This window comes from Tursiops truncatus, chromosome 9 (genome assembly GCF_011762595.2).
Source record: "Tursiops truncatus isolate mTurTru1 chromosome 9, mTurTru1.mat.Y, whole genome shotgun sequence".
Taxonomy (NCBI): Eukaryota; Metazoa; Chordata; class Mammalia; order Artiodactyla; family Delphinidae; genus Tursiops; species Tursiops truncatus.
The window spans coordinates 36,496,184-36,522,462 of NC_047042.1; the positions used below are offsets into that span (position 1 = coordinate 36,496,184).

General features: G+C 39.5%; 1 protein-coding gene across 1 annotated transcript in view; it reads right to left on the reverse strand.

Annotated features, from left to right (window-relative positions):
* The window catches only part of TSPAN13 (tetraspanin 13), a 33,960-nt gene that overhangs the window by 2,084 nt on the left and 5,597 nt on the right, over nucleotides 1–26,279 (reverse strand). The window contains exons 2-5 of the mRNA XM_019928221.3: nucleotides 9,633–9,800; nucleotides 8,557–8,637; nucleotides 7,582–7,695; nucleotides 6,152–6,265 (exon numbers count right to left, since the gene is read on the reverse strand). Coding sequence (XP_019783780.1) covers nucleotides 6,152–6,265; nucleotides 7,582–7,695; nucleotides 8,557–8,637; nucleotides 9,633–9,800 — 477 coding nt within the window. The remainder of the gene's footprint in view (nucleotides 1–6,151; nucleotides 6,266–7,581; nucleotides 7,696–8,556; nucleotides 8,638–9,632; nucleotides 9,801–26,279) is intronic.

A 26,279-nucleotide genomic window follows, 5' to 3' on the forward strand; every position in this document is an offset into this window, starting at 1 on the left:
GTTTGGCAAAACTTAAGCAATAACAAAAATCCTACAATAAATACATTTTCCAACACAGATCATAAAAAATGTCATAATTCCTACCTCTCCAAGGGAGGGGGACGTATACTTTTAGAAAAGTAATAAGTAGTTATCGTGCCATTTCTCACACCACTTTCACTAACGAGTTAACCAATATAACCTGCCTTTTTTTAAATTGAGAAATGTGTTCATTCTGGTTCTGCTACCTCAAAGTTGATTTATTTAAAATAATCAAAAACTCTTAGACTGAATAAGATGCAAAATTTTAATGGAACAAAATGAATTTCAAATTATATTTCCCGTTTCAGACCTGTGCCAACTTTTAACCTAAATTTTGTTCACTTGACTTCATAACTACTCATTAGCTCTTGAAACTACGTATAGAGAATTGTGGTAAATCTAAAATTTTCTCCATTTACCACAATAATAATTTCTGAGTTACTATAAAACTCATGACTGGCAATGTTTATTATAACATGTAAGGGTTGATGGAACTATGCTTTGTGTTGAATCAAGGAAACATAAGTCTAATTTAAGGAAGTGGAAAGTCTGGTTTGGTGTCTGTATGACGGGGGTTAGGGGGAAGGAATTTACTTAAACCTATGAAGAGTACTTTGTGACTGGCTCTATTCTTCACATTTCACAAATTCATATAATTTGACCAAAAACCCTATATGATACGAACTGTGAGGGAACTGAGGCATCGAGAGGTTAAATAACTAGATAATAGCTACACAGGTCACAAGTGCCAGAACCAGGATTCAAATCTTGGATCCAAGCTCTTCATTACGTATGTTGTTTCATATGAGAATCAGATGTGTTACAGGCCATTCTCAAGCTAACAACATTCCACCTACCGTTTCAGCCATGCTTGTTATTACAGTACTGAAATACTTACACACCTGTTATCAAGCAGCTACTTCTCTGACACCTCTCAGCCTGCCCGAGCATCATTTCCCTGACCCTGCCTCAGAAATACCGGCACACAGGGAACTTCTGGTTAGAATTTTCGAGTTTGTTAAATATTTTTATAATCACCCCAGAATACGTGCCGATGGTGTAAGTTACAGTTCTTAGGGGAAACAAAGCTATCGGGTAAATAAAATACTCATAATCTGGAGTCACGTTTTACCAGAATTCCTCCAATTAAGCTGTGATAAAATGAAACAACCTCTTCTTGTGTCCCATTGCTGGACCACTATCTCCTCACACCCAGAGAGAGCATGAAAAGGTCATGCCCAAAATGCAAAAAGATCAAAGTTAGATAATTACTGGATTTTTAGCTTACAAAGGTGCTCATGATTTAAAGATTTTCAAGGGTAACTTTGACCCGATCATAAACTCTGCTGACTCTAGAACCTACACCCAGGATGCAAGAGGTCACCAGAGTACAGTTCTATGAAATGTCTACACGGTGTGCAAAAGGCATGTCCTTTGTTATTTATTTTATATTTATTAAATATAGAAAGGCAGAAGGTAATATGACAAAATATTAATGATGGTTTCTGAGGAGGTAATTTTAGTTAGTAGATACATTTACTCTTTCAGCTTCATAATTGTCTGTATTTTCTAAATTTTCTACAAAGCACATGTACTAATTGTTACAACTTTTTGGGGGGATTCTAAATCAATGTTTCTTTGATGGTTTAAATTTATTTTCATGTATTACAATTAGTTCAAAGGAAATCTTTCTATTTCATCTATGTCAGGAAATCACCAGCTAGTTAGTCTCATCCCTTCAAACTCTGAGAATCGCTGATTCTGTGAAATATTGAATAAAATAAAAATTTAAGAAGTGAGAGAGCCTATAAAATAGTCACTATCCAAAAAATATCAGGTTGGATAAATTACTGTTAAAATCGCTAGCTAGGGGGCTTCCCTGGTGGCGCAGGGGTTGAGAGTCTGCCTGCCGATGCAGGGGATGCGGGTTCGTGCCGCGGTCTGGGAAGATCCCACATGCCGCAGAGCGGCTGGGCCCGTGAGCCATGGCCGCTGAGCCTGCGCATCCGGAGCCTGTGCTCCGCAACGGGAGAGGCCACGACAGTGAGAGGCCTGCGTATCGAAAAAAAAAAAAAAAAAAAAAAATCTCTAGCTAGGTTTCAAAAGGACATGGTGTATAAATTCAGAGCAGGACTCCATGGAAGAACACCTTACAAATCTAAGATCCATGAGTTTATATTCTTCAATGATTAATATTTTAGAAGACAGCGGGGGCTGGGAGGGATGAATAGGCAGAGCACAGAGAGCATTTTTAGGGTAGTGAACATACTCTGTATGATACCATAATGATGGAGATATTTGTCCAAACTCATAGACTGTACAACACCAAAAGTGAACCCTAATGTAGGTTATGGACTTTGTGTGTCATTATGTGCCAATGTAGTTTCATCAGCTGTGACGAATGCACCATCCGGTGAGTCATGGTGACAGTGGGGAGGCTATGCTTGTGTGGGTGCAGGGAGATACTGGAAATCTCTGGACCTTCCTCTCAATTTGGCTGTGAACTTAAAACTGCTCTAAAAATAAATAAATAACCTCCTTTTAAAGTAATTTATGCATAGCTGAAGGCAGTGAGATCTGATGAGAAGAAAATGGAGCTGCTCAAAAGAACTAAATTCTCAAAATAAATCCCAGATATAAAAAAGAAACCATGTGGTGAAATTCTGATCATTACTGACTCTGGCTAATGGAGATTGCTCATTCTGGTTTTTTCCCACCTATATTTTTAAATTTTTATGACAAATTCTTTTAACTTTTAAATCCATGTTTTATTTTAAAAGAAAGAAAGGGAAAATGCACAGGATTGTTTTCAAACGGTATATGCATTTTCTTGAATCAATGTCATGACCAACCCAGAAGTAAGATGACTCCTTCCTGAGAAAAAGTGAAGTGAAAATATGCTTAGAGTAGGAAGGGATGTCAGTGAAAACTTCTTTTGAAAAGTGAATACTAATGAGAATTCCTGGGAGGAATTGCAGGGGGCCCAGGTTCAATCCCTGGTCCGGGAACTAAGATCCCGCAAATGTGGTGAGGCCAAAAAAAAAAAAAAAAAAAAAAAAAGTGAATACTAAGCTTGGTCTTTATCTCCAGTTTGATAATAACAGCCATGTACGGATTTTTCATTCTCAAAGGGAGAAAAAGAAACTGAATTAGAATATACAATATACACAAACAACTATGTATATATAATATGCTATCTTAATCATACATTTTATACATATATATGTAATGTATACATTATATACACAAATTCAATACATGTCACACACACACAATCAAAATGAGAAGATCTAATGTGTAACGTGGTGACTACAGTTGATAACACTGTATTGTACAAGTGTATTGTACAATCCAATATTGTACAAAATACTGTATTGTACTGTACAATCTACTCTCTTGCTAAGAGAGTAGAACTTAAATGTTTTCACCAAAAAAAAAAGGTAAATATGTGAGGTGATGGATGTGTTAATTAACTTGATAGGGGGAACCCTTTCACAATGTATATGTATATCAAATCATCATGATATACACTTTAAATATCTTACAATTTTATTTGTCAATTATACCTTGATAAAACAAAAAATACATTTTTTTGTATTTTTATATTTAATTATACAGAGAGAAATAAATTTCTAGGCCCAAGATGAAGCTGCTCTTATCCAGGGTGCCACATCAGCAAACCGAAACTTGGGTAACCTTTGTGTCCCTGTAAATGCTCCTCTTGACCGGAAGTGCAATATATTCAGTCAGCCAATCCCCAAAGGCCAAGCCAGCTCTGGGCCTTGTCACCCCAAACAAGACTGACTATGTGGCCCCAGCCAATCAGATATTTTCTATTATTCCCTTCCTTATTCTTTAACCTATAAAAGCTCCTCGCCTTCGGCCTTATTTTGCAGTTCTCTGAAAGGAGACTGTCCATGAAGTGTTAAATTTTGTTTGTATCACCTAAACTGCTTTCTTTAATCATTTTTAACCTATATAATCAAAATGAGAAAAGGCCTTCTAAACATAAAAATCAACTGGATAAACCATATAGGCAAAAAGCAATAAACTGAACCACATAAAAAGTAAAACCTATACATTTTATTTAAAAACCATGAAAAAGTTAAGTAAATGCAAAAGAAATTGAAAGCAGGACAAAGAAGCCAAGTAGAGTGAGTGATGAGAGGAGGAGGGAGCCAGGAAGGGAACGGAGGAAATAAAAGGTGAGTGGGCAACTTTCTGGGGCGCCTGGGTTTCTAAAAGCACCCGGTGAGCCCCAGCCTTGAGGTCTCTTTTCTAAACAACCTTCTACCCCTGAGGCCCACTCTCCTATTCTTTTACAAAATTCCCCTTTTTTGCATAGACTGAGTTACAGGCGATCCAAAGGTCCTTGATCAGGACAGACAGTAGGTGGGCAATTCACAAAAGAAGTAATACCAGTGGTCCAAAACCACATGAATACATGAATATTTTCAAATTCACTGGTCACATTTCCAAAAGAGCAAAGAGAACTGTAATACTATTTTTACCTATCAAATTGGCAAATATTTTGTAAGATAAAAATATCGAGAATTAGTGCTTGAACCAAAAGTTGGTAGAATCTCCCCCAAAAGGCAATTTGGCAATATTTATCAAACTCTTTTAAAATGCCCATATACTGAATGTCATCTTTTACTTCTGGAGGTATACTCTAAAGAAAAACTAGGGAATATAGATTAAAAAAATATATATACAAGGAAGTTGACCATGAAATTACTTATTATAGGGACATACTGATGGGGAAATCAAATGTGCAAGAAATTAAATGACACAGTAAACTTCAAATATACAAAATACTTCAGATTTTTCTGATTTCCTTTTAAAGATAAATGCTCATTCTTACAATAGCCTACCATATACTTCCACAGTTATATGCACAATCTTACTTAATAGCATTATTCTACACATGCTATTCTTTGTTTAAAACAGGTGTGACGTGGGCAGTTAACACAGCCGTCACAGGGGTCTCATCATCTTTTTATAAGGGGGTATAATATGGGGACTTGTACATCGATAATTTACTCATGTCTACAAAATGACAGCTAACACACACAGAGCTTGCCATTATGTCAGGCATTTTTCTAACTATTACAAGTTTTTACATATACTAACTCCTTTAAGCATCAAAACAACTCTATGAAATAGGGGCTTTCTATTATTATGCCCGTTTGCAAAGCCGAAACAGCAGCACAGAACGATTAAGGAACTTGCCCAAGGTCACACAGTTAATAAAGCAGGAGAACTAGGTTTCCAACCCAGACAGTGCATTTTTTAACTATTTGCTCTTGTCTAATAAACTCTAGTTTCACCCGCTCATTATTGACAAACATGAGCTGGCCCAAACGTTTGCTGTTATAAACAATAAACATTCTTGTGTATTCATTTTACATAGTTATATAATTATCTCCATGAAATAAAGCACTGCAAGTAGAATTGATGAGTTAAAGAAAAAAGTTTTAATTTAAATACATATTGCCAATTCAGATGCATCAAAAATGTCCAGTTATTGAGTGTTTAATAAAGACGAGGACTTAGCATTCCTCAAGAATTATCAAAATAATATGTGTGTGGTTTTGCTTAGACATTTATATAAATGTATTAATATAGTAAATATATTAATATAACAAATATATGTTATATAGGTAAGAAATTAATAACAACGATTACCTACAGGTTTTAGAAGGCTAGGAACAAAGGGGAGTGCGGATAGGGTTGGAAGGCAACTTTTCAAAGCATACCTACACATAAATGTGTGTATATTACACATTAATAGATATATTAAACAATGTGAATGTCCTACCTATTCCAAAATTATATCTAAAATTGTAATTTATCATACAACTCTAGAAATAGAAGAGACCCAAGAGATAACCCAGTCTAATATCTTCATTTAATTTTACATAATTTAATGATCAAGCACTTCACCCTGTATAAACTTAGTGCTAAATCTGTGATGTCTGATTTCAAGCCACAGCTCCTCCTATTAGAGTACTAGCTCCCAGTGAAAACATCCATTGATACATTCCGAAAGTTAAGTGCCATGCCCTCTTGCCCTATAAAACAGAATCTCATGACAAAGCATGGAAGATATCGAGTTATCTGTACATACCTCTGTAAAACTGAAGAAGAGGCCAATGCCGCCAACAAATCTCAAAACTTCTCCTGCGTATTTTCCTATTATTGGAGCACAGGGTGAGCACTGGTGGCTGCTCTTCACACAGCTCTGTATCGATTTTCAAAAAAGAACTCTTATTTCAAAGTACATTTATAATGAGCAGATTAAAAAAAAAAACACCCACATAAAAATTGCTGTCTGGAATATCACATCCAACTTGGAGCCATGGCTCTTTAGTAGCGTCCAAAATCGTAAGGTGGCTCCTAAGACTCCCACCCCCAGGGTACATGCCCTGAAGAACCACCCCTTGAGAGTGGATGGGATTCGTGAATAATGATGCACTGTCACTCTCCTGTTTATGTGGCATTACATAAGACACTGTCTTAATAAAGTGAAGAGATTTTCACACTGCCTTTGATGCCATGTTGTGAGATGGCTGTATAGTTAAGACCTGAGCAGCATCTAGGAACTTAGAGACACCAGAAAGAAAATGGGACTTCAGTCCTACAACTACCAGAAGCTGAATTCAACCAACAATAGCTTGGTAGAAGACCCCAAACCTGAGACGAGATTGTAGCCCTGGCCAATACCTTGACTTCATTCTGGTGAGATCCTGATGAACAGAGGACCTAGCTAAGCTATATGCAGGCTCCTGACTTAGGGAAACTAAGACAATAAACGGGTGTTGTTTTAACCACTAAAATTGTGATAATGTATTATATAGCAATAGAAAACTAATAACCCACAAAAGAGGACACAACGAGGGGATGTCCAGCTCAGGGCTCAGCGAGGGGGTAATAGGAGTTTCCCCAAAATATGAACCCATGTAAACTTCCCAGGAGAGCCAAGCTCCAAGCTCCAAGTCCATCCCCATACGGGATTGGGCTGGACTTGGGAGGTCAGTGGTCTGGCCTGGGGCAACAGGAAGGTTCTAATTGATCTATCGCTAGCTCAGCTCCCAGAGAGAAAGGGCATGAAGTTGTGATGGGGAAGAAGGGAGAGAGGAAAGAGGGTGGTTCCTTGTGTCCTCCACCCTGGGGATGTTTAGCTGGTTGAGAAGCCCAATTTAGTACAGACCACTCCCCTCCTACCACCCTGATAGGCTTCCAAACCAAGATATTTACTTGCTGATCTGCTGTTATTTCTCTTTCACAACTTGTTCTAGGAGGATTTGACTGGGAAGGAATTAGGGGCAAAGAACCAAAAGCATCCGTGTCTGGCTGGGCCCTGGAATATTCAGTATCCTCAGGATGGATATTTGAGAACAGATAATTGATACAATAGTGTACACGGAATGTAATGCTGGTATATAAAAACCACTTTAAAAGTACAATTCAGCATCAGAAAGTCCACTTCTTCCATGTTAACCATTATTCATCTGTATGCAATACATCTCCAAAAAACATTTCATACTTTGTACTTACAGCCAGACAGGTGTCATTTGGGTTAAAACTTCGGAACCCACAGCAGTTAAAATTTCTCTGGATGTCATTTCGAGCACTTGCTGTATTGTTCCAACCAACTTCCAAAAGCTGACCCTAGAAAACGCATTTAAACATACATTAAAATGTGTCATCCCTGGGACTTCCCTGAAGGTCCAGTGGTTAAGACTTCACCTTCCAAGGCAGGGGGTGCAGGTTCAATCCTTGGTCGGGGAGCTAAGATCCCACATGCCTCGTGGCCAAAAAAACAAAACATAAAACAGAAGCAATATTTTAACAAATTCAATAAAGACTTTAAAAATGGTCCACATAAAAAAAAATCTTAAAAAAAGTGTCATCCCTGCATAAAATGTATAAAGCTGGAGCCTGCAACTCTTAAAACAGAGTGCACCTAATATAATACTCTTTATAAGAGCATCAAAACTTTTCAAAGGGTTACACTTCAATCTGCAACAAAAAGAAGGCGTGATTTCTATCCCAAGAATAAAACGTCTTCACGTTCACATGTGATTTAAAAGAAGCACTTAGGTCAAAGTACTAGTTTTCAGAGTGTAGCAAGACAAATTTTCCATTGCCCCAAAAGAGAGACCCATATTCTTCAAACAAATTAGAGTTTGAAGAGAATAATTGCCAGAATGAAACCACAAACATTCTGGAGCAAAATGTTTCATTGCATAAAAGTAGGGAAAGACTGGGTGAATATCCATTAGCAGGAGCACTTTTTACCCAGTGAGGGCAAAATCCTACTTCAAGGATGCAGAAAATAGCAACACGTGGTGTTTTAGGGCTCTAAGCAGCCCCACTAAAGCAATGAGGAACAAAAGACTTCAGCTATGTGGAGTGAAATGGCATCCTGAACAAGAAGAAATTATTTTATATTCCAATCATTCCTCCCCCTTTCTTCCTACATGTACTATGTGGTATAATAAAGTAGAAAGAAAAAAAATCTTTGCTTACCTGTTGCTCCTCGTTCAGGGCTAAACAAGCACATGATACGGAAAACTGGACAATAAATACAAGTAAGAGAATAATCATGTACTGAGAATCAAAGTTAAGGATAGCTCTGGAAATGCTTAAAATAACATAAAACAGAGTTACTGGCAACTTCACAACTCCCTAGAAGGAAGTCACCCAGAAAACAGAACAAATGGCACTTAGAGAAAGTGCAAGAAGAATACACGTAATTTTTATTTTGATAATACACTGTAGGTATAATTATATAGAAAAATACTAACAACAATAATTATTTAAATGCTGATCTATTATAGAGAAAAGACTTGTGGTTGCCAAGGGGGAGGGGAGTGGAGAGGGATGGATTGGGAGTTTGGGATTAGCAGATGCAAACCGTTATACATAGGATGGATAAACAACATGGTCCTACTGTATAGCACAGGGAACTATATTCAATATCCTGTGATAAACCATAATGGAAAAGAATATGAAAACAATATATATGTATAACTGAGTCCCTTTGCTATACAGCAGAAATTAAACACAACATCGTAAATCAACTATACTTCAATAAATTATTACTTCAATAAATTATTAAAAATAAATAAATAAAAATAAAAAGCTGATCTATTATAATTTCATTTAGATTAAAATAAAAATTCTTACATAGATAAAATAGGAAATAAGTAGAGATAAATGTAAGCTTTCTTAATATCAACTCTTAAAAAAATCATTGTGAAATTCTCAACCCAATATTAATGACTTGGAAAGGACATAGAAGTCTCTGAATCAGTTCAATGTAACTCTGAACTTGCAACACATAAATAGGATGATACTGAACTTGCAGAATACATTCGTCATGATGTGAAATGGAGAGAGAATACGTAAACATACAATAACTTAACCCTAAGAAATGTTCCTAATGTTGGCTGGACAAATACGCATAATGCTTGCCAGGAGTTGCTCTCTGGCAATTAATTTCCTAATGGTTATTTTAAATTAGTTGTAGTTATCACAGGAGTAATCAGTAAGATAAGAGCAAACCCAAGTGGGGTATAAATCCCACCTGTAAAACAGGATACAAAAAAAAGCAACACCTGATGGTGTTTCACGGCTCCGATCAGCCCCACTAATGCAATCAGGAACAAGAAGATGCCCACTGCGATGACCACACCGACCACCCGGAGACTGGAAATCAGCCCGAAGCCGATGCCCCACGCTGCAATTCCAATGAGCAGCAGACTAACCAACTGCAAAAACAACCACACAGGGCAGTGATGGGGGTGGGGGGGGGGAGAGAAGAAAGAGGGGAAAAGCGTCAATTTATGTATTAATATCAAGAACATTTTTCAGGCACCTACTTAGTATCTTACAAATGATTGCTAACACTCAATACTAGAATACACACATGATCTCACAGATAGTATTGTCTTAACAAGTTATATTAATCCTTGGCCGTGTTTTTGTTTTTTGTTTTTTTGGTACGCAGGCCTCTCACTGTTGTGGCCTCTCCCATTGCGGAGCACAGGCTACAGACGCGCAGGCTCAGCGGCCATGGTTCACGGGCCCAGCCGCTCTGCGGCATGTGGTATCTTCCCGGACCGGGGCACGAACCCGCGTCCCCTGCATCAGCAGGCGGACTCTCAACCACTGTGCCACCAGGGAAGCCCATTGGCCGTGTTTTTAAAACACAAACAATAATCTATAAAATTATTATGGAGCCTCAGAGGCCATCTGGCTTACTAAACCTAAACGATTTCTACTTAAGCTTTTGAAATAATAGCGTATGTAAAACTTTTAGACACCAAGACATCTCAGTCCGACATACTGGTTTCTTCACGTGGAAATCACATATCTTTCCTTCAAAGCCCCAGACTGGGGCTTCCCTGGTGGCGCAGTGGTTGAGAGTCCGCCTGCTGATGCAGGGGACACGGGTTCGTGCCCCGGTCCGGGAAGGTCCCACGTGCCGCGGAGCGGCTAGGCCCGTGAGCCATGGCCGCTGAGCCTGCGCGTCCGGACCCTGTGCTCCGCAACGGGAGAGGCCACAACAGTGAGAGGCCCGTGTACTGCAAAAAAACAACAACAAAAAAAAGCCCCGGACTGTAACCTTCTCCGTGCTGCCTTCCCAGTTCCCAGCAAACTAAATTCATCTCTCCATTCTCTGAGCAATCTCTGTTCTTCAAATATGGTTCCACTGTTCCCTTCCATACATTAACATTCGTTTCCAAGCCTGTCTCTCCTAGGAGTCTCTGAGCAACTTAGAGACCCCATCTTTTCACTTCTCTTTATCCCCAGAACCTATCACAGAACCTCGCCTTTGGAACGGTCAAAATATCTCACAATATTGTTGATGAAATGAATTGCTTTAGATATCACTAGCTATTCTGTGAGAATTCAAACATAGAGAGAGACTATTAAAACTTTTAGGATGAAAAGAGTATAAGAGATTTTAGCTACTCAGAGTAAAAATGGCTTTCTGAGCAAGAAGAAATTACTTTACATCCCAATCATTTAATTTATATTCTTATAAAACAAAATCAAGTGTAAGAGGTAAAACACATGCCTCAATCAGTTATTACCTGTAAAACTCAGTTAGTTACTTCTTTAAAATAACACTTAAATAGCATGCCATATAAAGATTATGATCAACTGATAGAAGATACAACTTAAATAGGTATGGGGGGGCGGGGTGGAGGGTGGAACAGGGAAGAGACAGTATCTTCAAGTCAATCGAGAGTCAGCCATTTCCTGGAGCAAGCTGACAGCTTAATACCTTGTTGGGAGGAATCAAAGTATGTAAAATAAACTTTCTAGCACCACTTCAAGGCTTAATAAACTTTGTTTTGAGATACAAAATAAATCATCACTCACTCAGATGGTTCTATACTCAAATGTGTAATTTTTTATAAGTGTAGTCATTGTTTACCAGACACAATTTTTAAATGCCTTGGTATGTAAAACTTCTTATATGTATAGACATACAAGTAAAATGGCTAAATATGGACAAATACAGCAGCTATTTGTTTTTTTGGGGTTTTTTTTTTGCGGTACGCGGGCCTCTCACTGTTGTGGCCTCTCCCGTTGCGGAGCATAGGCTCCGGACGCGCAGGCTCAGCGGCCATGGCTCACGGGCCCAGCCGCTCCGCGGCATGTGGGGTCTTCCCGGACCGGGGCACGACCCCGTGTCCCCTGCATCGGCAGGCGGACTCTCAACCACTGCACCACCAGGGAAGCCCAGCTATTTGTATTTTTATCCATTTATTATAAAGCAGCAAAATTGGAGAATGAAAGCAACTATCTATAGCATGATAGGAACAAGTTATGGAGTTATATGGACTTGATGTTCTCCACTGAATTAGTACACAGAGGAAGTTTTTCTTTTTAGAGGGAGAAGAGGAAAAACTTCTCACAAATACTGCTACCCAGAAATTAGTCCTCCTCATTTTCTCAAATGCTTCTTCTCAGCAGATCCATTTGCTTCTGTCTCATTTTTATCAACTCACAGTCTTCTCACAACTTCAAACAATCTTGGATTGAGAAAAAGTCCTTGGGCGCATCACAAATGAGCTTATTTCTGACTTTGTTATACCCGAATATAACACATTTCCTTTCACGAGGTGTAAAAGGCAGAAGCCTGAAGGAGGTGTCAAGGAAGGAGAGGAAGATAATGCCAGAGGGGCCTCACCTCAGTGAGGGGAGAGAGCGATGCTTAGCATAGTCAACAAACACTGAAGATGGTCCACAGTCTCAACACATCAGAGCAGCTTGCTGTATCGGTCAGGGTTCTCCAGAGAAACAGAACCAATAGGATATATATTGAGAGAGAGTGAGAGAGAGAGATTTATTTGAAGGAACTGGCTGATGGAACTGTGGGGTCCACTAAGTCCAGAATGTGTAGGACGGGATGACAGGTTGGAAATTCTGACACGATTTCAGTGATACAGTCTTGAGACACAATTCCTTCTCCTTTAGGAAACGTAGTCTTTGTGCTTAATGCTTTCATGTTTCATATCGTACATGAGGCCCATGACTACTTAAACTCAACTGAGGGTACATGTTAATCACAACTAAAAAATACCTTCAGAGCAACATCTAGACTGATGCTTGAAAAAGCATCTTGGCATCACAGCCCAGCCAAGGTGACATATAAAATTAACCAACACTTGGCAGCTTCAAGTCCTGGGTGTGATGACTATTTACTAACTTAATTGAATTCAGGGGCAGGACATTTACCCTATATTTCTTTGAGTCTTAGGGCCAAAAAGATCAGAAGCGTGCATAATATGACACATAAAATTCTTCTAACCCACCGTTTTAAAGAATCCTTTGGGAATTGTACCAAATCCTTAACAACATTAACGAAATTCTTATCACGAGTTAAATATTCATCAACAAATGGTTGGTGCCCACTACACATGGAAGCCAGAGACAAGCTACCCCTAAATACTGAAATTTAAATTCTTATAATTTTCATATGAAACAAAATATGTTCCTTTGATTTTTTTTTCAACCATTTAAAAATGTAAAACCACTCTTAGTCGGCAGGCTGTACAATAATAGGCAATGGAATGGATGTGGTCCATGGGCTGCAGCTCGCTGCCTCTCATTCTAGAATTCAATGTAGGAGATAATGAAAAACTACAATGGGACAAATCATTGCTATGTCAGAGATTTTTACAAAGTGGGTCAGAGTAGAGAACAATAATCAAAAATATCCAGATAAACAGAACACATCAAAGACTGCAAAGGAACCATAACAGAACACATAGTAGGCTGAAAAGTGACCCCAACTGAATATTACCGTATACAGCAAAAGAATGAATGCTATATCACATGGCAAAAGATGTGACTCAATTAAGGGTCTAAAAGGGACAAGCTTATCCTGGATTATCAGGCAGCCTCTAAGTGTCATCAAAAGTACCCTTACGAGAGAGGCAGAGGGAGAGTAGAGACAGAGAGAGGAGACAGCAATATCAAGACAGAGGCAGAGGGTGATGTGACCGCAAGGCAAGGGATGCTGGCAGCCACCAGAAGACAGAAGAGACAAAGTGGCAAGGAGGCAAGGAACAGATTCTCCCCTAGGGCCTTCAGAGGGAGTGCAACCACTTACTTGATGGTGAACTTCTGGCCTCGTGAACTGTTAGAATAGCTTTCTGCTGTTTTGAAGCCACCATGTTTGTGGTAATCTGTCACAGCAGCCCACACAAAACAATTCTCGCATTTGGAGATGAACAAGTCAGGAATGCATGTTACAGAAAGCTGCGTGATATTTTACCATCAACGTAATCCCTACCATGTAGCTGGAGTGAATTATTCAGGTATCCCTTGTCAGTACCCTCCCAGCAAACCAAATCCTTTATTGACAACAGCAGCATTTCAACAAAAGGAGAAAACTGCTCTCTGCTCTCTCAGCTACCCAAGTTACAGGCGTATTAATAATGAGAATCTTTTCCCCTTTGAAAAATAATGTCTATAACTAAAAGGGGGGTAGGGCACTTTATCACTTCTATAAGAAGTTCTAGCTTCCAGACTAGGCTTTATGCTGTTATTGAAAACATTATCTAGAACATTCACAAGTATCTTTCCTCTGATTTTTTTTTTCTAGGTAAGAGAAGAAAAAGGTTACACCCTTCTATGTACCTCTCACTCGAGAGTATTCCTCACCAAGTTCGCTCTGCTGTGTCTCTAATATAGTTTTAGTCATCCCCATCAATGATACTAGGCACCTCTCCTTCAAAAACATTTGAGAGGATGTATCACTTTCTTATTGCCATTTTAACAAATTAGCACAAGCTTAGTGGCTTAAAACACCACAAACGTATTCTCTTGTAATTCTGGAGGTCAGAAGTCCAACATGGGTCTTACTAAGCTAAAGTAACGGTGTCAGTAAGACTTCATTCCTTCTGGAAGCTCTAGGGGAGAATCCATTTCTTTGCCTTTTCTAGCTTGTAGGAGTCACTTGCACTCCTTGGCCGGTATATCCCCTTTCTCCATCTTTAAAGCCAGCTGTGTTGTATCTTCAAATTTCTCAGACTGCAACCTGCTTCTCTAAGCACATCACTTTCTCTGAGTATAAGCCACTTACATCCCTCTTATACAGACCTTTGTAATTATATAGGGCCCCCAGTAACCCAGAATAATCGCCTATCTCAAGATGCTTAATTTAATCACATCTTCAAAGCCCCTTTTGCTATATAAGGTCACATATTCACAGGTTCTAAGGATGAGGATGTGAAACTTTGGTGGGAGAAGAGTATTACTCATCCTACCATAGAACTTGGGCAACTGAGTTATCCACGTAACTGAGTCCTTCCTGCTACTCATACTTTAAAATATTGAAAAAGACAACATTTTATTTAAATATTTAGCTGAGGGACTTCCCTCGTGGTGCAGTGGTTAAAAATCCACCTGCCAATGCAGGGGACATGGGTTCCAACCCTGGTCCAGGAAAATCCCACATGCCGTGCAACAACTAAGCCCATGCACCACAACTACTGAGGCTGTGCTCTAGAGCCCTCGAGCCACGACTACTGAAGCCCGTGTGCCTACAGCCCACGCTCCGCTACAAGAGAAGCCACCGCAATGAGAAGCCCGTGCACCACAACGAAGAGTAGCCCCTGCTTGCCGCAACTAGAGAAAGCCCGCGCGCAGCAACAAAGACCCAATGCAACCAAAAATAAATTAATTAACAAAAAAGATAAACAAATAACTTTTAAAATAATATATATTTATTTATATGTATATTTATATATATATATAGCTGAGTGCAGAGAAACTATGGTAAATTCCCACAGGCCAGAAAGGAAAGGAGAACTGAAAGTCAGACGGCAAGCATACAACTGGCACTGTGTGGCCATGAGAGGATGCAAAGGAATTCCCAGATCAGAACTGTCCCTAAAGGGGAAGGACTTGGGTTTTAAACCAGGCAGAAGCGGGAAGCTGAACTAAGACCTTTGCATGTCTAGACCTCCAGAAAGCTGTATTTCCAGTGTAAAAGGTCACAGAAAGGTCACTATACAAAATCAACAGCATGCTGATGCACCTCCAAATCTCTTCATGCACTTCCTTAAAAGCAATTTGTAATAGGTGCCCAAAATATGACGTACATATAAATAAATCTAAAAGAAGTATTACGACACATCCATGGAGAAAATTATAAAATGAATTGAAGAACATGGAAAAGACCTAAATTAAATGAAGAGATTTATCATGTTCATGGTGGGAACACTCGTTATAATAGAGCATCAATTCACCTCCAATTTAGCCTACAAACTTCACGTATTTCTAGTCAAAGTCTCATGGTTTTGGGTAAAAATTTATACAATGATCCGTTAAGTTACATGGAAGAATAAATGTCATCAAAGAGCTAGGAACATTTTAAGAAGATTAAAGAGAAAGGCCTGTGTCTGCTGCACTTTTTCTCAGCCCAGCTACACTGTCACTAGCACCCTGCATAAGAAATGCTCCTAGTGGCAAATCAACCTTTGTCAGTGGTCACATTTAACTGTCCCAAATTCTGTCTTTGTTATTGCTTTCACCATGCTCTTCAAAACCTGAGCCTGACTCTATAGCTTTTGAATGTGTTTTATTTTTTTTTAGTAAAATTAAATATATAAATAAAACTAAAAGAACTAAAGAAGTTAAAAATAATCCAAACAAATATCAGAATTTATTATAATAGTTTGGTAATTAAAATCAAGTAACTAAACAAACCAACAGTGTGGGCTTGATGAGATATGGAATTCTACATCAGTAGAGAAAGAGCAGTCTTTAATTAATAGCTCTTCCACAACTACCTTCCCATTTTGAAAAATAATAGTAGTAATCTCTACCTCATGCCATAGATTTAAAGCCTAAATATAAAAAGCAAAATTTTAACTTTTGGGGAAAAAAATACAGAAAGATATTTTGCCTTTGTGGTTAAAGAAACACTCTTAAACAAGACCCCCCAAAAGCACATATAATACAAATATGTCATTTACTACATACAAGAAGTATTCAAAATGTTTTACATTTATTAACTAATTCAGTCTTCTCAACAACCCTAAGACGTAGGTAGTACTATTGCCTCCATTTTCCAGATGGGGGAAGTTGTGCACAGAGATGTTAAGAAATTAGCTCAAGGTTACACAGCAAGGAAGGGATAGAACTGCGATATGAATCCATGTTCTAACCCACCAAACTATACCTCACATTAAAATTTTAAATTCTATATGATAAAAAAAAACAGAAAAATGTCAGATATGCCTAGGACTAGAAGATATTTCCAGCACAGAAGTATATATTAAAGAACACTTACAAATCAATTTAAAAGGACAAAAAGCACACTGAAAAGTGGTCAAAGGTAATGAGAGGCAGTTCACTGAAGAAGAATCCAAAAGGCCAATAAACAAATGAAAGATGTTAGATCTCATTATATATCAGGAAAGCAAAAATTAGAACAATGAGGTACTCACTAGTGAACCTCAGAGTGGATCTCACATTCACTAGATTGGCAAACATTAAGCCTGATGACACGAGGATGCAGAGAACCTAGAACTCACATTCCAGTAGAAGTGTCAACTGTTGCAGGCACTTTACAGAACAATTTGGCAGCACCTCAAAAAGTTACAGATACGTGTCTCTTACTAACCCAGCAATTCTGCTTCTAGGTTAATATCCAAGAAAAATGCCCATGTCCCCAGCCAGACATACATGTATTAGGATTTTACTGCAGCCTTGGTTGTAATAGTAAAAAATGTAAAACAACCTCAAACACCATGACTAGGGAATTCACAAACTCTGGTGTGATCACACAGTAGTATACAAGTGTTAATCTATTTCTATTAAATCTATAAATTCCAAACATAAAAATGAAACAAATTGTATAAATATTGATAAAACAGACCATTTACATAAGTTTTCAAACACAAAAACAACACTTTAGGACTTCCCTGGTGGCGCAATGGTTGAGAGTCCGCCTGCCGATGCAGGAGACACGGGTTCGTGCCCCAGTCCGGGAAGATCCCACATGCCGTGGAGCGGCTGGGCCCGTGAGCCATGGCTGCTGAGCCTGCGCGTCCGGAGCCTGTGCTCCGCAACGGGAGAGGCCACAACAGTGAGAGGCCCGTGTACCGAAGCAAAAAAAAAAAAAAAGAATCCACCTGCCAATGAAGGGGACATGGGCTCGAGCCCTGGTCCAGGAAGATCCCACATGCCACGGAGCAACTAAGCCCGCGAACCACAACCACTGAGCCCACACGCTGCAACTACTGAAGCCCACGTGCCTAGAGCCCGTGCTCCACAACAAGAGAAGCCACCGCAATGAGAAGCCCGAGCACAGCAAGGAAGAGTAGCCCCCGCTCTCGGCAACCAGAGAAAGCCCATGCGCAGCAACGAACACCCAACGCAGCCAAAAATAAATTATTTTTAAAAAAACCACTATATTTTCTCTGTGGTTGATTACCAGATCAAATTGTCATATATAAACATGCATAGAAATGACGTATGTTGATTTTAGGATAGTGAGTATGATACTTTTGGTGGGGATTGGGAAAGGGAACAGAGGGGGCCCTTTATAACTTTGAACCTCTTAAGAAGAGACATAGCAAAACACTGGCATTTGTGAAATCAGGCTGTTGGGATCACATGAGTCCACCATATTACTTTCCGTGCACATAAAGCATTTCCAAGTTACAAGTAGCCTGAAAATGTAACAACCCTTTTCTTACTGGAACACCAATACTAAATTCTTCCGCTTTGCTTTCCTCTGTAAATCTGTCCAACTTGCCTCATCCAGCCTTTTTTCCCACAATTCCCCAAACATGGCTACTTGCATCAAGATATTCTCATTTGTCTCTCAAATATTTCACATTAATTCCCAACTGTGCATCTCCAGGTACTGCCCACATTCTCCCCTACAATTTGCACCCACTTAAGAAAAAGGAGAGCTTTCAAATGAAGGTGGTAGAGACCTGAAGACAGTAGGCAGTAATTCACTGACTGTCCACTTGTTTATAACAGAAAGTGAAGCTCTAGGTCTGTCATACTTGGGTAGACTCACGTGTGCATCTTGACACCACCCTATCACCTCCTTCTGGTACTCGACTCCTAAATACACATTCTCATTTGTAACGTAGAAGAGAACATGATTTAACTGTCCAATCAAAAACAAATTTTGCATTTATTACCACACAGAGAAACTGTCCAAACATAAACTTACTTAAGTGACTCAATTTTATGATAAACCCCCAAAATATGTTTGGGTTTTTTGGGGTTTTTTTAAACATTTATTTATTTACGGCTGCACTGGGTCTTCGTTGCTTCTTGCGGGCTTTCTCTAGTTGCGGTGAGTGGGGGCTACTCTTCCTTGCGGTGCACAGGCTGCTCATTGCAGTGGCTTCTCTTGTTGCGGAGCACGGGCTCTAGGCACACGGGCTTCAGTAGTTGTGGCACAGGGGCTCAGTAGTTGTGGTTCGCGGGCTCTAGAATGCAGGCTCAGTAGTCATGGCACACTGGCTTAGTTGCTCCGCGGCATGTGGGATCTTCCCGGACCAGGGCTCGATCCCGTGTCCCCTGCATTGGCAGGCGGATTCTTAACCACTGCACCACCAGGGAAGCCCTGTTTGGTTTTTTTAATAAAGCAAAATTGAAAACAACATAAATGTTTTTGGGTGTGACTGCTGTCTCTAACACACTGTAACAAAAATCCCCAAGTACTCATAATTAACTTTTTAAATTAGAAACAACACCTAAAGTTTTATGATATGCCTCTAATTAGATCTGATTATCAGTGTTTCTTTAACTTTTACTAAGAAGGAGCCTTTTAAAGGTAATAATGAAGCAATTTATTTCTGAATAGTGGTAATTGTATGTTATGGCTGGTTTGTAATTTTGAAGAGAATGGGATTATGTGAAGTCTTCCAAATGAGTGATATAAAAATTATGGATTCCAATAAGATTCTAACTGTTTAATTAAAAAGCCTGCTTGTAACTAGAACCTGGTAGACAAAGAAACTGCATGAATTTTTTGTTTAATAATAACAACAGTTTCCTTATGAGACCAATGGTAATAGAAAGTAAATTTAGACCTATGACAAGTAGTTTCCTTCCTTTGGGAGACAGAAGGCTGATAAAAACAAATTATGGATCTGTTAACTTGTTGATAGCAATGTTATTTATGAACAGGAAGCGCCAACCTTTCCTGTTCTCTCTTTAAAACAAAGAAAAGTGAATCATACAAAAAATGAGCTTTTAAAAGAGACAGTACAAAAGCTAAAATTTCTGAAAAGCCACGCCAAGGCAAGATTATAAAAGTGTCTATAACTGGTATTGCTTCCCCAAGCAAATCCTTAAAAAAGGAGGTGGTGGCAAAACTATTAGTACGCACATGGATAGATTCTTTTCTTAAAAAAATGTATTTATTTTTATTTTTGGCTGCATCGGGTCTTAGTTGTGTGGGATCTTTCATTGTGGTGCCCTGGCTTCTCTCTAGTTGAGGCTCGTGGGCTCAGTAGTTGCGATGCGTGGGCTTAGTTGCCCCGTGACATGAGGGATCTTAGTTCCCTGACCAGGGATCGAACCCGCATCCCCTGCATAGGAAGGCGAATTCTTAACCACTGGACTGCCAGGGAAATCCCATAGATTCTGATGAAGGAGGGCACTAGCGGCACAAAGCTATCTGGCCAGTGACCCTAACCGAGTCCCCTCATTTTATAGGTGATAAATCAGAGTAGCAAAATGACATACCCAATGACAGAGGCAGAACTGTGGCAACCTTTCTGTTTGGTGCATTTTTTTCTTCCTGTAGGACCATATCATAGTGCCTAGCAACATAGTTAAGTAATTTTTAACATCGAGATATAATAGTAAAGACAATATTATAATGCATAAGAAACTGTAGTTCTTGCTTTGTAGCCAGATTGATATAGGTTTGATTAGCGTCTCCTTGACTTACTCCCTATGAGATCTGGTTGCACAGTCATGTATAAACGAACAATAAGGTCCTCACTCATACAACTTTGCTATTAGTTAACTACCAAATCCTTGCTTATTCATTTTGTGCTTATTTTTCTTTTACGCGACCTAGAAAATTTGTCACATATGCCAACATTCATACACAAGCACACAGTGCACTTCCTGGAGGAGGGGAGCAAGAAATCCTAGTCGGGATGCACAGTCTTTATCTTTGAGATCACTCTAGCAAATAAAATTATTTAAAACTAATAAACATGTATTTACGCACTTTTTGGATCAATTACACACAATGCCACTCCAGAAGAAAGAAAAAAAGTGTTGTGCATAATGTTCTTTACAATCTGGCTTAAGTAGGTGTTGAAGCATTAAACCACTACAGTAGGCCTTTCACATGATGGAGTTGCTAGAACGTTCTAGAATTAGGAAGAGAAGATTCAAATTCCTACTCAGAGGACAAGTGATCTCTGTAGGGGACATACGGTGTTTTTACAACCCAGCACATACATTTCTTATAAAACCCATAATCACAGCGTCTCACTGGCCCCCTCTAACCACTGCCAGCAGCAATCATGGTTGCTCATCCTCCTACACACAGTGATTGGTTCATGGGTTGGGTCCATAAACCAACAGGGTTAATTAGTATGTCCCATATGATCATACAGGAATATTGAAAGAGAAAAAAAGGGTTCCTCTGGTATAGCAAGCCATAAGGACAATTAAAATTGATTCTGCCAGTGGCCATCTTGCACATGGAAAGTTCTGGCCTCAAAAAGAATCTACGCAGAGGCAAGCTGGGCTGAGAAGTGGATAGAAGGAACAAGAGAGTTCTGACCTTTTCTGAGCCCCTTGATCCAGCCATACTTGATGATCCAACTACTGAATCTCCCAATTATATCCTTCTAAGAGTTTGTGCTATCTCGCCAACACATTCTTTTAAGTTCATTTATAACTTATAAAGATTTCTGGTCAAGGCAAGCTTCATCTTGCAAGTGTTTATCGTAACATTTTTAATACTTGCAAACTTGCAGTGACCCTGTCTACCTTCCCCACTGTGACCACCTTCCCCGCCTAGACTAACTCTAAATCCTTCACTTTGTCAATGGGCTTTTACAAAACAGGAGCACTCCCTTTTAGCCTAAAAGACCTCCCTGAAACTTTTTACTCTAAGGACCACACGAGAAGTGACTCAGTGGGCCAGAGAAATGTCCTAGGCCACCTCCCTCCTGCAAACACCCTCCCCAGGCTTACCAAATTGAACTCCAGCCTCAATTTTACTGCTGAGCAGGTCAGTGGTTGCCTGCAAATTGGGAGCAAAGGTTATGTGCCAGGAGAGAGGGATTACAAAGGAGGATAAGGAAACTTTGGGGGTTGATATGTTCAAGGTCGTGAAAGCAATGATGGCTTCACAGGTGTATATATGTGTCACAACTTTATCAAATTTATACTTTAAATATGTGCAGCTTATTGTATGTCATTAATACCTCAATAGAACTATTCTAACACACACACACACACACACACACACACACACACACACACACACACACACACACACACACAGAGCTTTATGAGGAAAAGCATTTTACAGCGTTATCCTTCTTCCAGCAGGGAACAAACCCTAATGCCTAGAGTTGCAGATGTAATTGGGTGACAAAGAAGAAAGTCACATACCAAGGATGGTAGGGCAGGATAATTGGGACCTTGATAACATGCTTGCATTGTGCACCTTCTCTAGATTACCTACTTCTAGACATCTTGCTACATGAAAATAATACAGCTTACTATTCGAAGCAGCAGTAGCTGCGTTTCTCTTACCAGCAGCTGGACTCTATTCCTAATATGGTAGTCTTTGATGGTCTTTAACTTAAAGCCAATAGATCAGGTGATTCCCATGCCGGCTATCTTTTGTTTCTAATCTCAGAATAAAGTCCAAATACCAGGCTGACAAATCCAAGAATGCGAAGGGCCTGGCTTACCTCTCAAGGTAACTCATTAGCCACTATTCCCCACCTCCAGTCATACTTCGAATTCTTCTAATGAGCCCTCTACACTTTGAGAGCCATACAGTCAAAGCACGTGTTGACCTGATATTCCTAGAATGTGGCTAAGTGCCTGGTACAGAAGAGGTACTCAAAATACACTGCAGATGGAAAGAGCTCATGATCTTGTTCATTATGCTTTAGGGATAGGGAAATGCTTATTCCCTAACGTAATCAATATTTGGGGTGAAGAAATCCAGCCTCATGTGTTCCAGATTATTCTTTCTCTATATAACCTATAAAAGAGAGTTTCATTCTTTCACCAAATATCCACCACACTGCAGAAACAACATGCAAAGAGAGAGCATTTCTAGAGCAGCTACACTTTTTGAGCATCCAAATTCTACCAGGGTAAGTGAATTGCTTTGAGGACGAAAGAGGAACGTAGAACTTTGAAAAAACTGGATGCGATTCTGCAGTTAAATCATTCAAAAATGTTTTGTCAGCACTAAAGCAAGAGAGAAGACGTGATGATAGTGGAGGGTAAGAAACTTAAAACAGTAATAAGATTTAAAAGGACTATACCACCAAAATGTAACGCAGCATCCACCGATACATTAAAAACTAAGTCCCCAGACCTCTCCATGCTTCAACAGTCATAAGAGTAATTACACGTGACACTGAACTCTCCCTCTGAACTTCTGCCTAATGTGAACAATTGAAGAACAATTCAGTGATTATGAAGCATGTGTTTCTCTGATACCAAACATCTGGATGGAAATTTGAAAATTCTGTAAATAATCTGGATACTGCTAAATATCCAGACATTTAGTGTTGAAGCCAAGACCGCAGTTCTTCGTCTCATTTTCATTCCTCAAATGATACAAGGAAGGCTCATGTGCTGTTGTCACATATTTTTCTTCCCTGTGTTCTCCTTGGTGCCAAGCAGATTGCTTTATACTTACAAGGCACGGAATACATAATATATAATATCTGCTGGGAAGAAATTATATAAAGAGAATCAAAAGTAAGGCATCCTGACTTGCCATTTTCCAAGGATAACTGGTTTGAGGTAGCACTCACAACTGCCAACAAAGTTTCAACCCCACCCTACGTCTTCCTTCTTCGGAGCAGTTTTGGGAGAGAAGAAGTGGAATTATGGGTGAAACAGCCCTGCACTGCCTCCTTCTTTCAATCAACTAAATGTCAACCATATGGCAGGGCTGTGCTGGGCATTCAGGAAAGCCGGAGTGATTGGGACACGGTCCTTACTGTTGAGGGACATATAGTCTATCATATGACAAAATAAAAGGGAAATTGCTTTTTTCAGTGACTTCTTCATTGATCAACTTAAGAATCATAACTTAGTCCTCATCTTACTTGGCAGCATTTGACACAGATGTTCAACTCTGCCTCCTTAAAATGACGTGCATTTGGCTTCTAAGACACCCGCCTCTACCAGGTTTTCCTCCTACCTGACAGGCCATTGCTTCTCAGGCTCCTTGGCTGGTTCCTCCTTGTCTCTGAAAACTGTTATTATAAGAGTGTCCTGGGCTTCCCTGGTGGCGCAGTGGTTGAGAGTCCGCCTGCCGATGCAGGGAACACAGGTTCGTGCCCCGGTCCGGGAAGATGCCACATGCCGCAGAGTGGCTGGGCCCGTGAGCCATGGCCACTGAGCCTGCGCGTCCGGAGCCTGTGCTCCGCAACGGGAGAGGCCACAACAGTGAGAGGCCCACGTACCGCAAAAAAAAAAAAAAAAAAAAAAAAAAGGAGTGTCCTTTATTAGACTACCTGCCATCTGACATCTCCACTTGGGTATCTTATTGGCATCACATCTAATACTGAACCTCTTATGTTCCTTCCAAAGCCTGTTCCACCCAGTCTCCCCATTCCCGTTAACAGCAGATTCAGGAAGCCAGTTGTTTAGGCCATAAACCACAAGTAATCTGTGACTGGTCGCACTCCATATTCTCATCCATCAGGAAACTATGTTGGCACCACCTTCAAAATACACCCAAAAGCTGACCATTTCTCTTACTTCCATTGCTATAATATTGGTCCAAACCTCCATCATCTTTGCTTAAATTACTGCAGTAGCCTTACAGGTGATCTCACTGTTTCTACTTTTGCCATCTGTAATCTACTTTCAATTCAGGAGCCAGACAAACGTTTAAATGAAAATCATGCCCAAAGCCACCAATGGCTCCCCATTTCCCTTGGTGTAAAAGTTCAATTCCTTCAATCTGGGTCCCAGAAACTCTCTGACTCATTTCCAACCACTCCAGCCACCGCTTGCTCACTCTGTCCCAGCCACAGGCGTCCTCTCTGTCCCTTGCATAAATCAGAAATACTCCTTCAGGATCTCTCAAAGGCCGTTCCCTCCACTGACTTTTTCCAGATGTCTGTCCTTCACCTCTTTCAAGTTGTTGTTCCACTGCTATCTTACCGAGAAGGCTAATCCTGACCACCACACATAAAAGTATGCCCTTATCCTCCCCTACCCCCCCCCACTGCCCCACTGTGCTTCAGCCTTCTTACTCCATTTTTCTCCATAGCATTTTACCTTCTAACATGATGTATAACTTATTTGCTTATTTGCTTATCATCTACCTTCCTCCCCAAACGTAAGATCCATGAACGCAGGACCTTTTGGTTTGTTTCGCTCACTGCTGCTCTTGCTTAATTAATATTATTGGAATGAATAAAAGAAAAATTATTTGGGTTCGTCTTAACATTTATGTTAGACTAATAATAATAAATTAGACTAATAATATAAAGAACCCTATCCAACAATGATTCTAGTACAATTTTACGGAAAGCTGATTTGTTCATGGGAAAGGTTACAGGAAAACCTCAGATGCACAGGAGAGCTTGGCCAACAATGGGAGAGAAAAGAGAAAAGAGTATTTCAAGAAACATATTAGATTCTACAGTAGACAGATAAAAGCAATTCCTATTTATTATTTTTAACCCAACGCTAATTTTCATGTCTTAAAATATTTGGCTGCCTTCTAGATTTAATTTTGATCAAATTATCCTGTTTATGCAAGCTTTCATTAGGTATGTTTTACCTCTGTTGAAAAGGGAACAGCCAATTCTGCAAATTCCATTCAAGAAGTATTTAGAAAGTATAAGCTCTGTGCTAAAAAAAAAAAAAAAAAAATGCTACAAACCAAAGGATGCAACAAAGAGAAAGTTATGATCTCCGCCAATAAACGGTGGATAGTCTAGCTGGGGAAAAAGCAAACACAAAGCAATCTATAGTATGGAGCATTGGTATGGTTAATGGCAAAGACAGAGTAAAATAAAATCTTACAACACTGACTCTCAGCCCTCACTGTAATTTAGAATTAGCTAGGAAGATTTTAAAAAGGGTTTTTTTTTAACCAAAAAATCACATGCCTCTCCCTGTCTCTGAATACTGATTGAATTAGTCTGGGGTGGCACTCAAGTAGTAAGATTGATTCCCAAGTGAAAATTTAAGGAAACAATTCTTTCTGACTTAAGAAACGGGAGGCTTTATTTGAGTAGTTTTACAAAGACAGAACAAGGTATTATAGGTCAAGAGCAGAGGATCAGCAAAGACAGGCAACAAAGGGCAAAATGTCTGGAGAACCCTCTGTGGCTGAAATATATGAAGACATGCACACGGGAAGAGCGGATGGTGAAAGATCTTGAATGGCATGCTAAGGAATTCGGGTTTATTCTCTGAGAGTTTTCATCCACTATTACAAGTGCGTTATTCATTTTACAGTGATAAGATAATATGGAGGAACAATTCAGGTGAAATGTGAT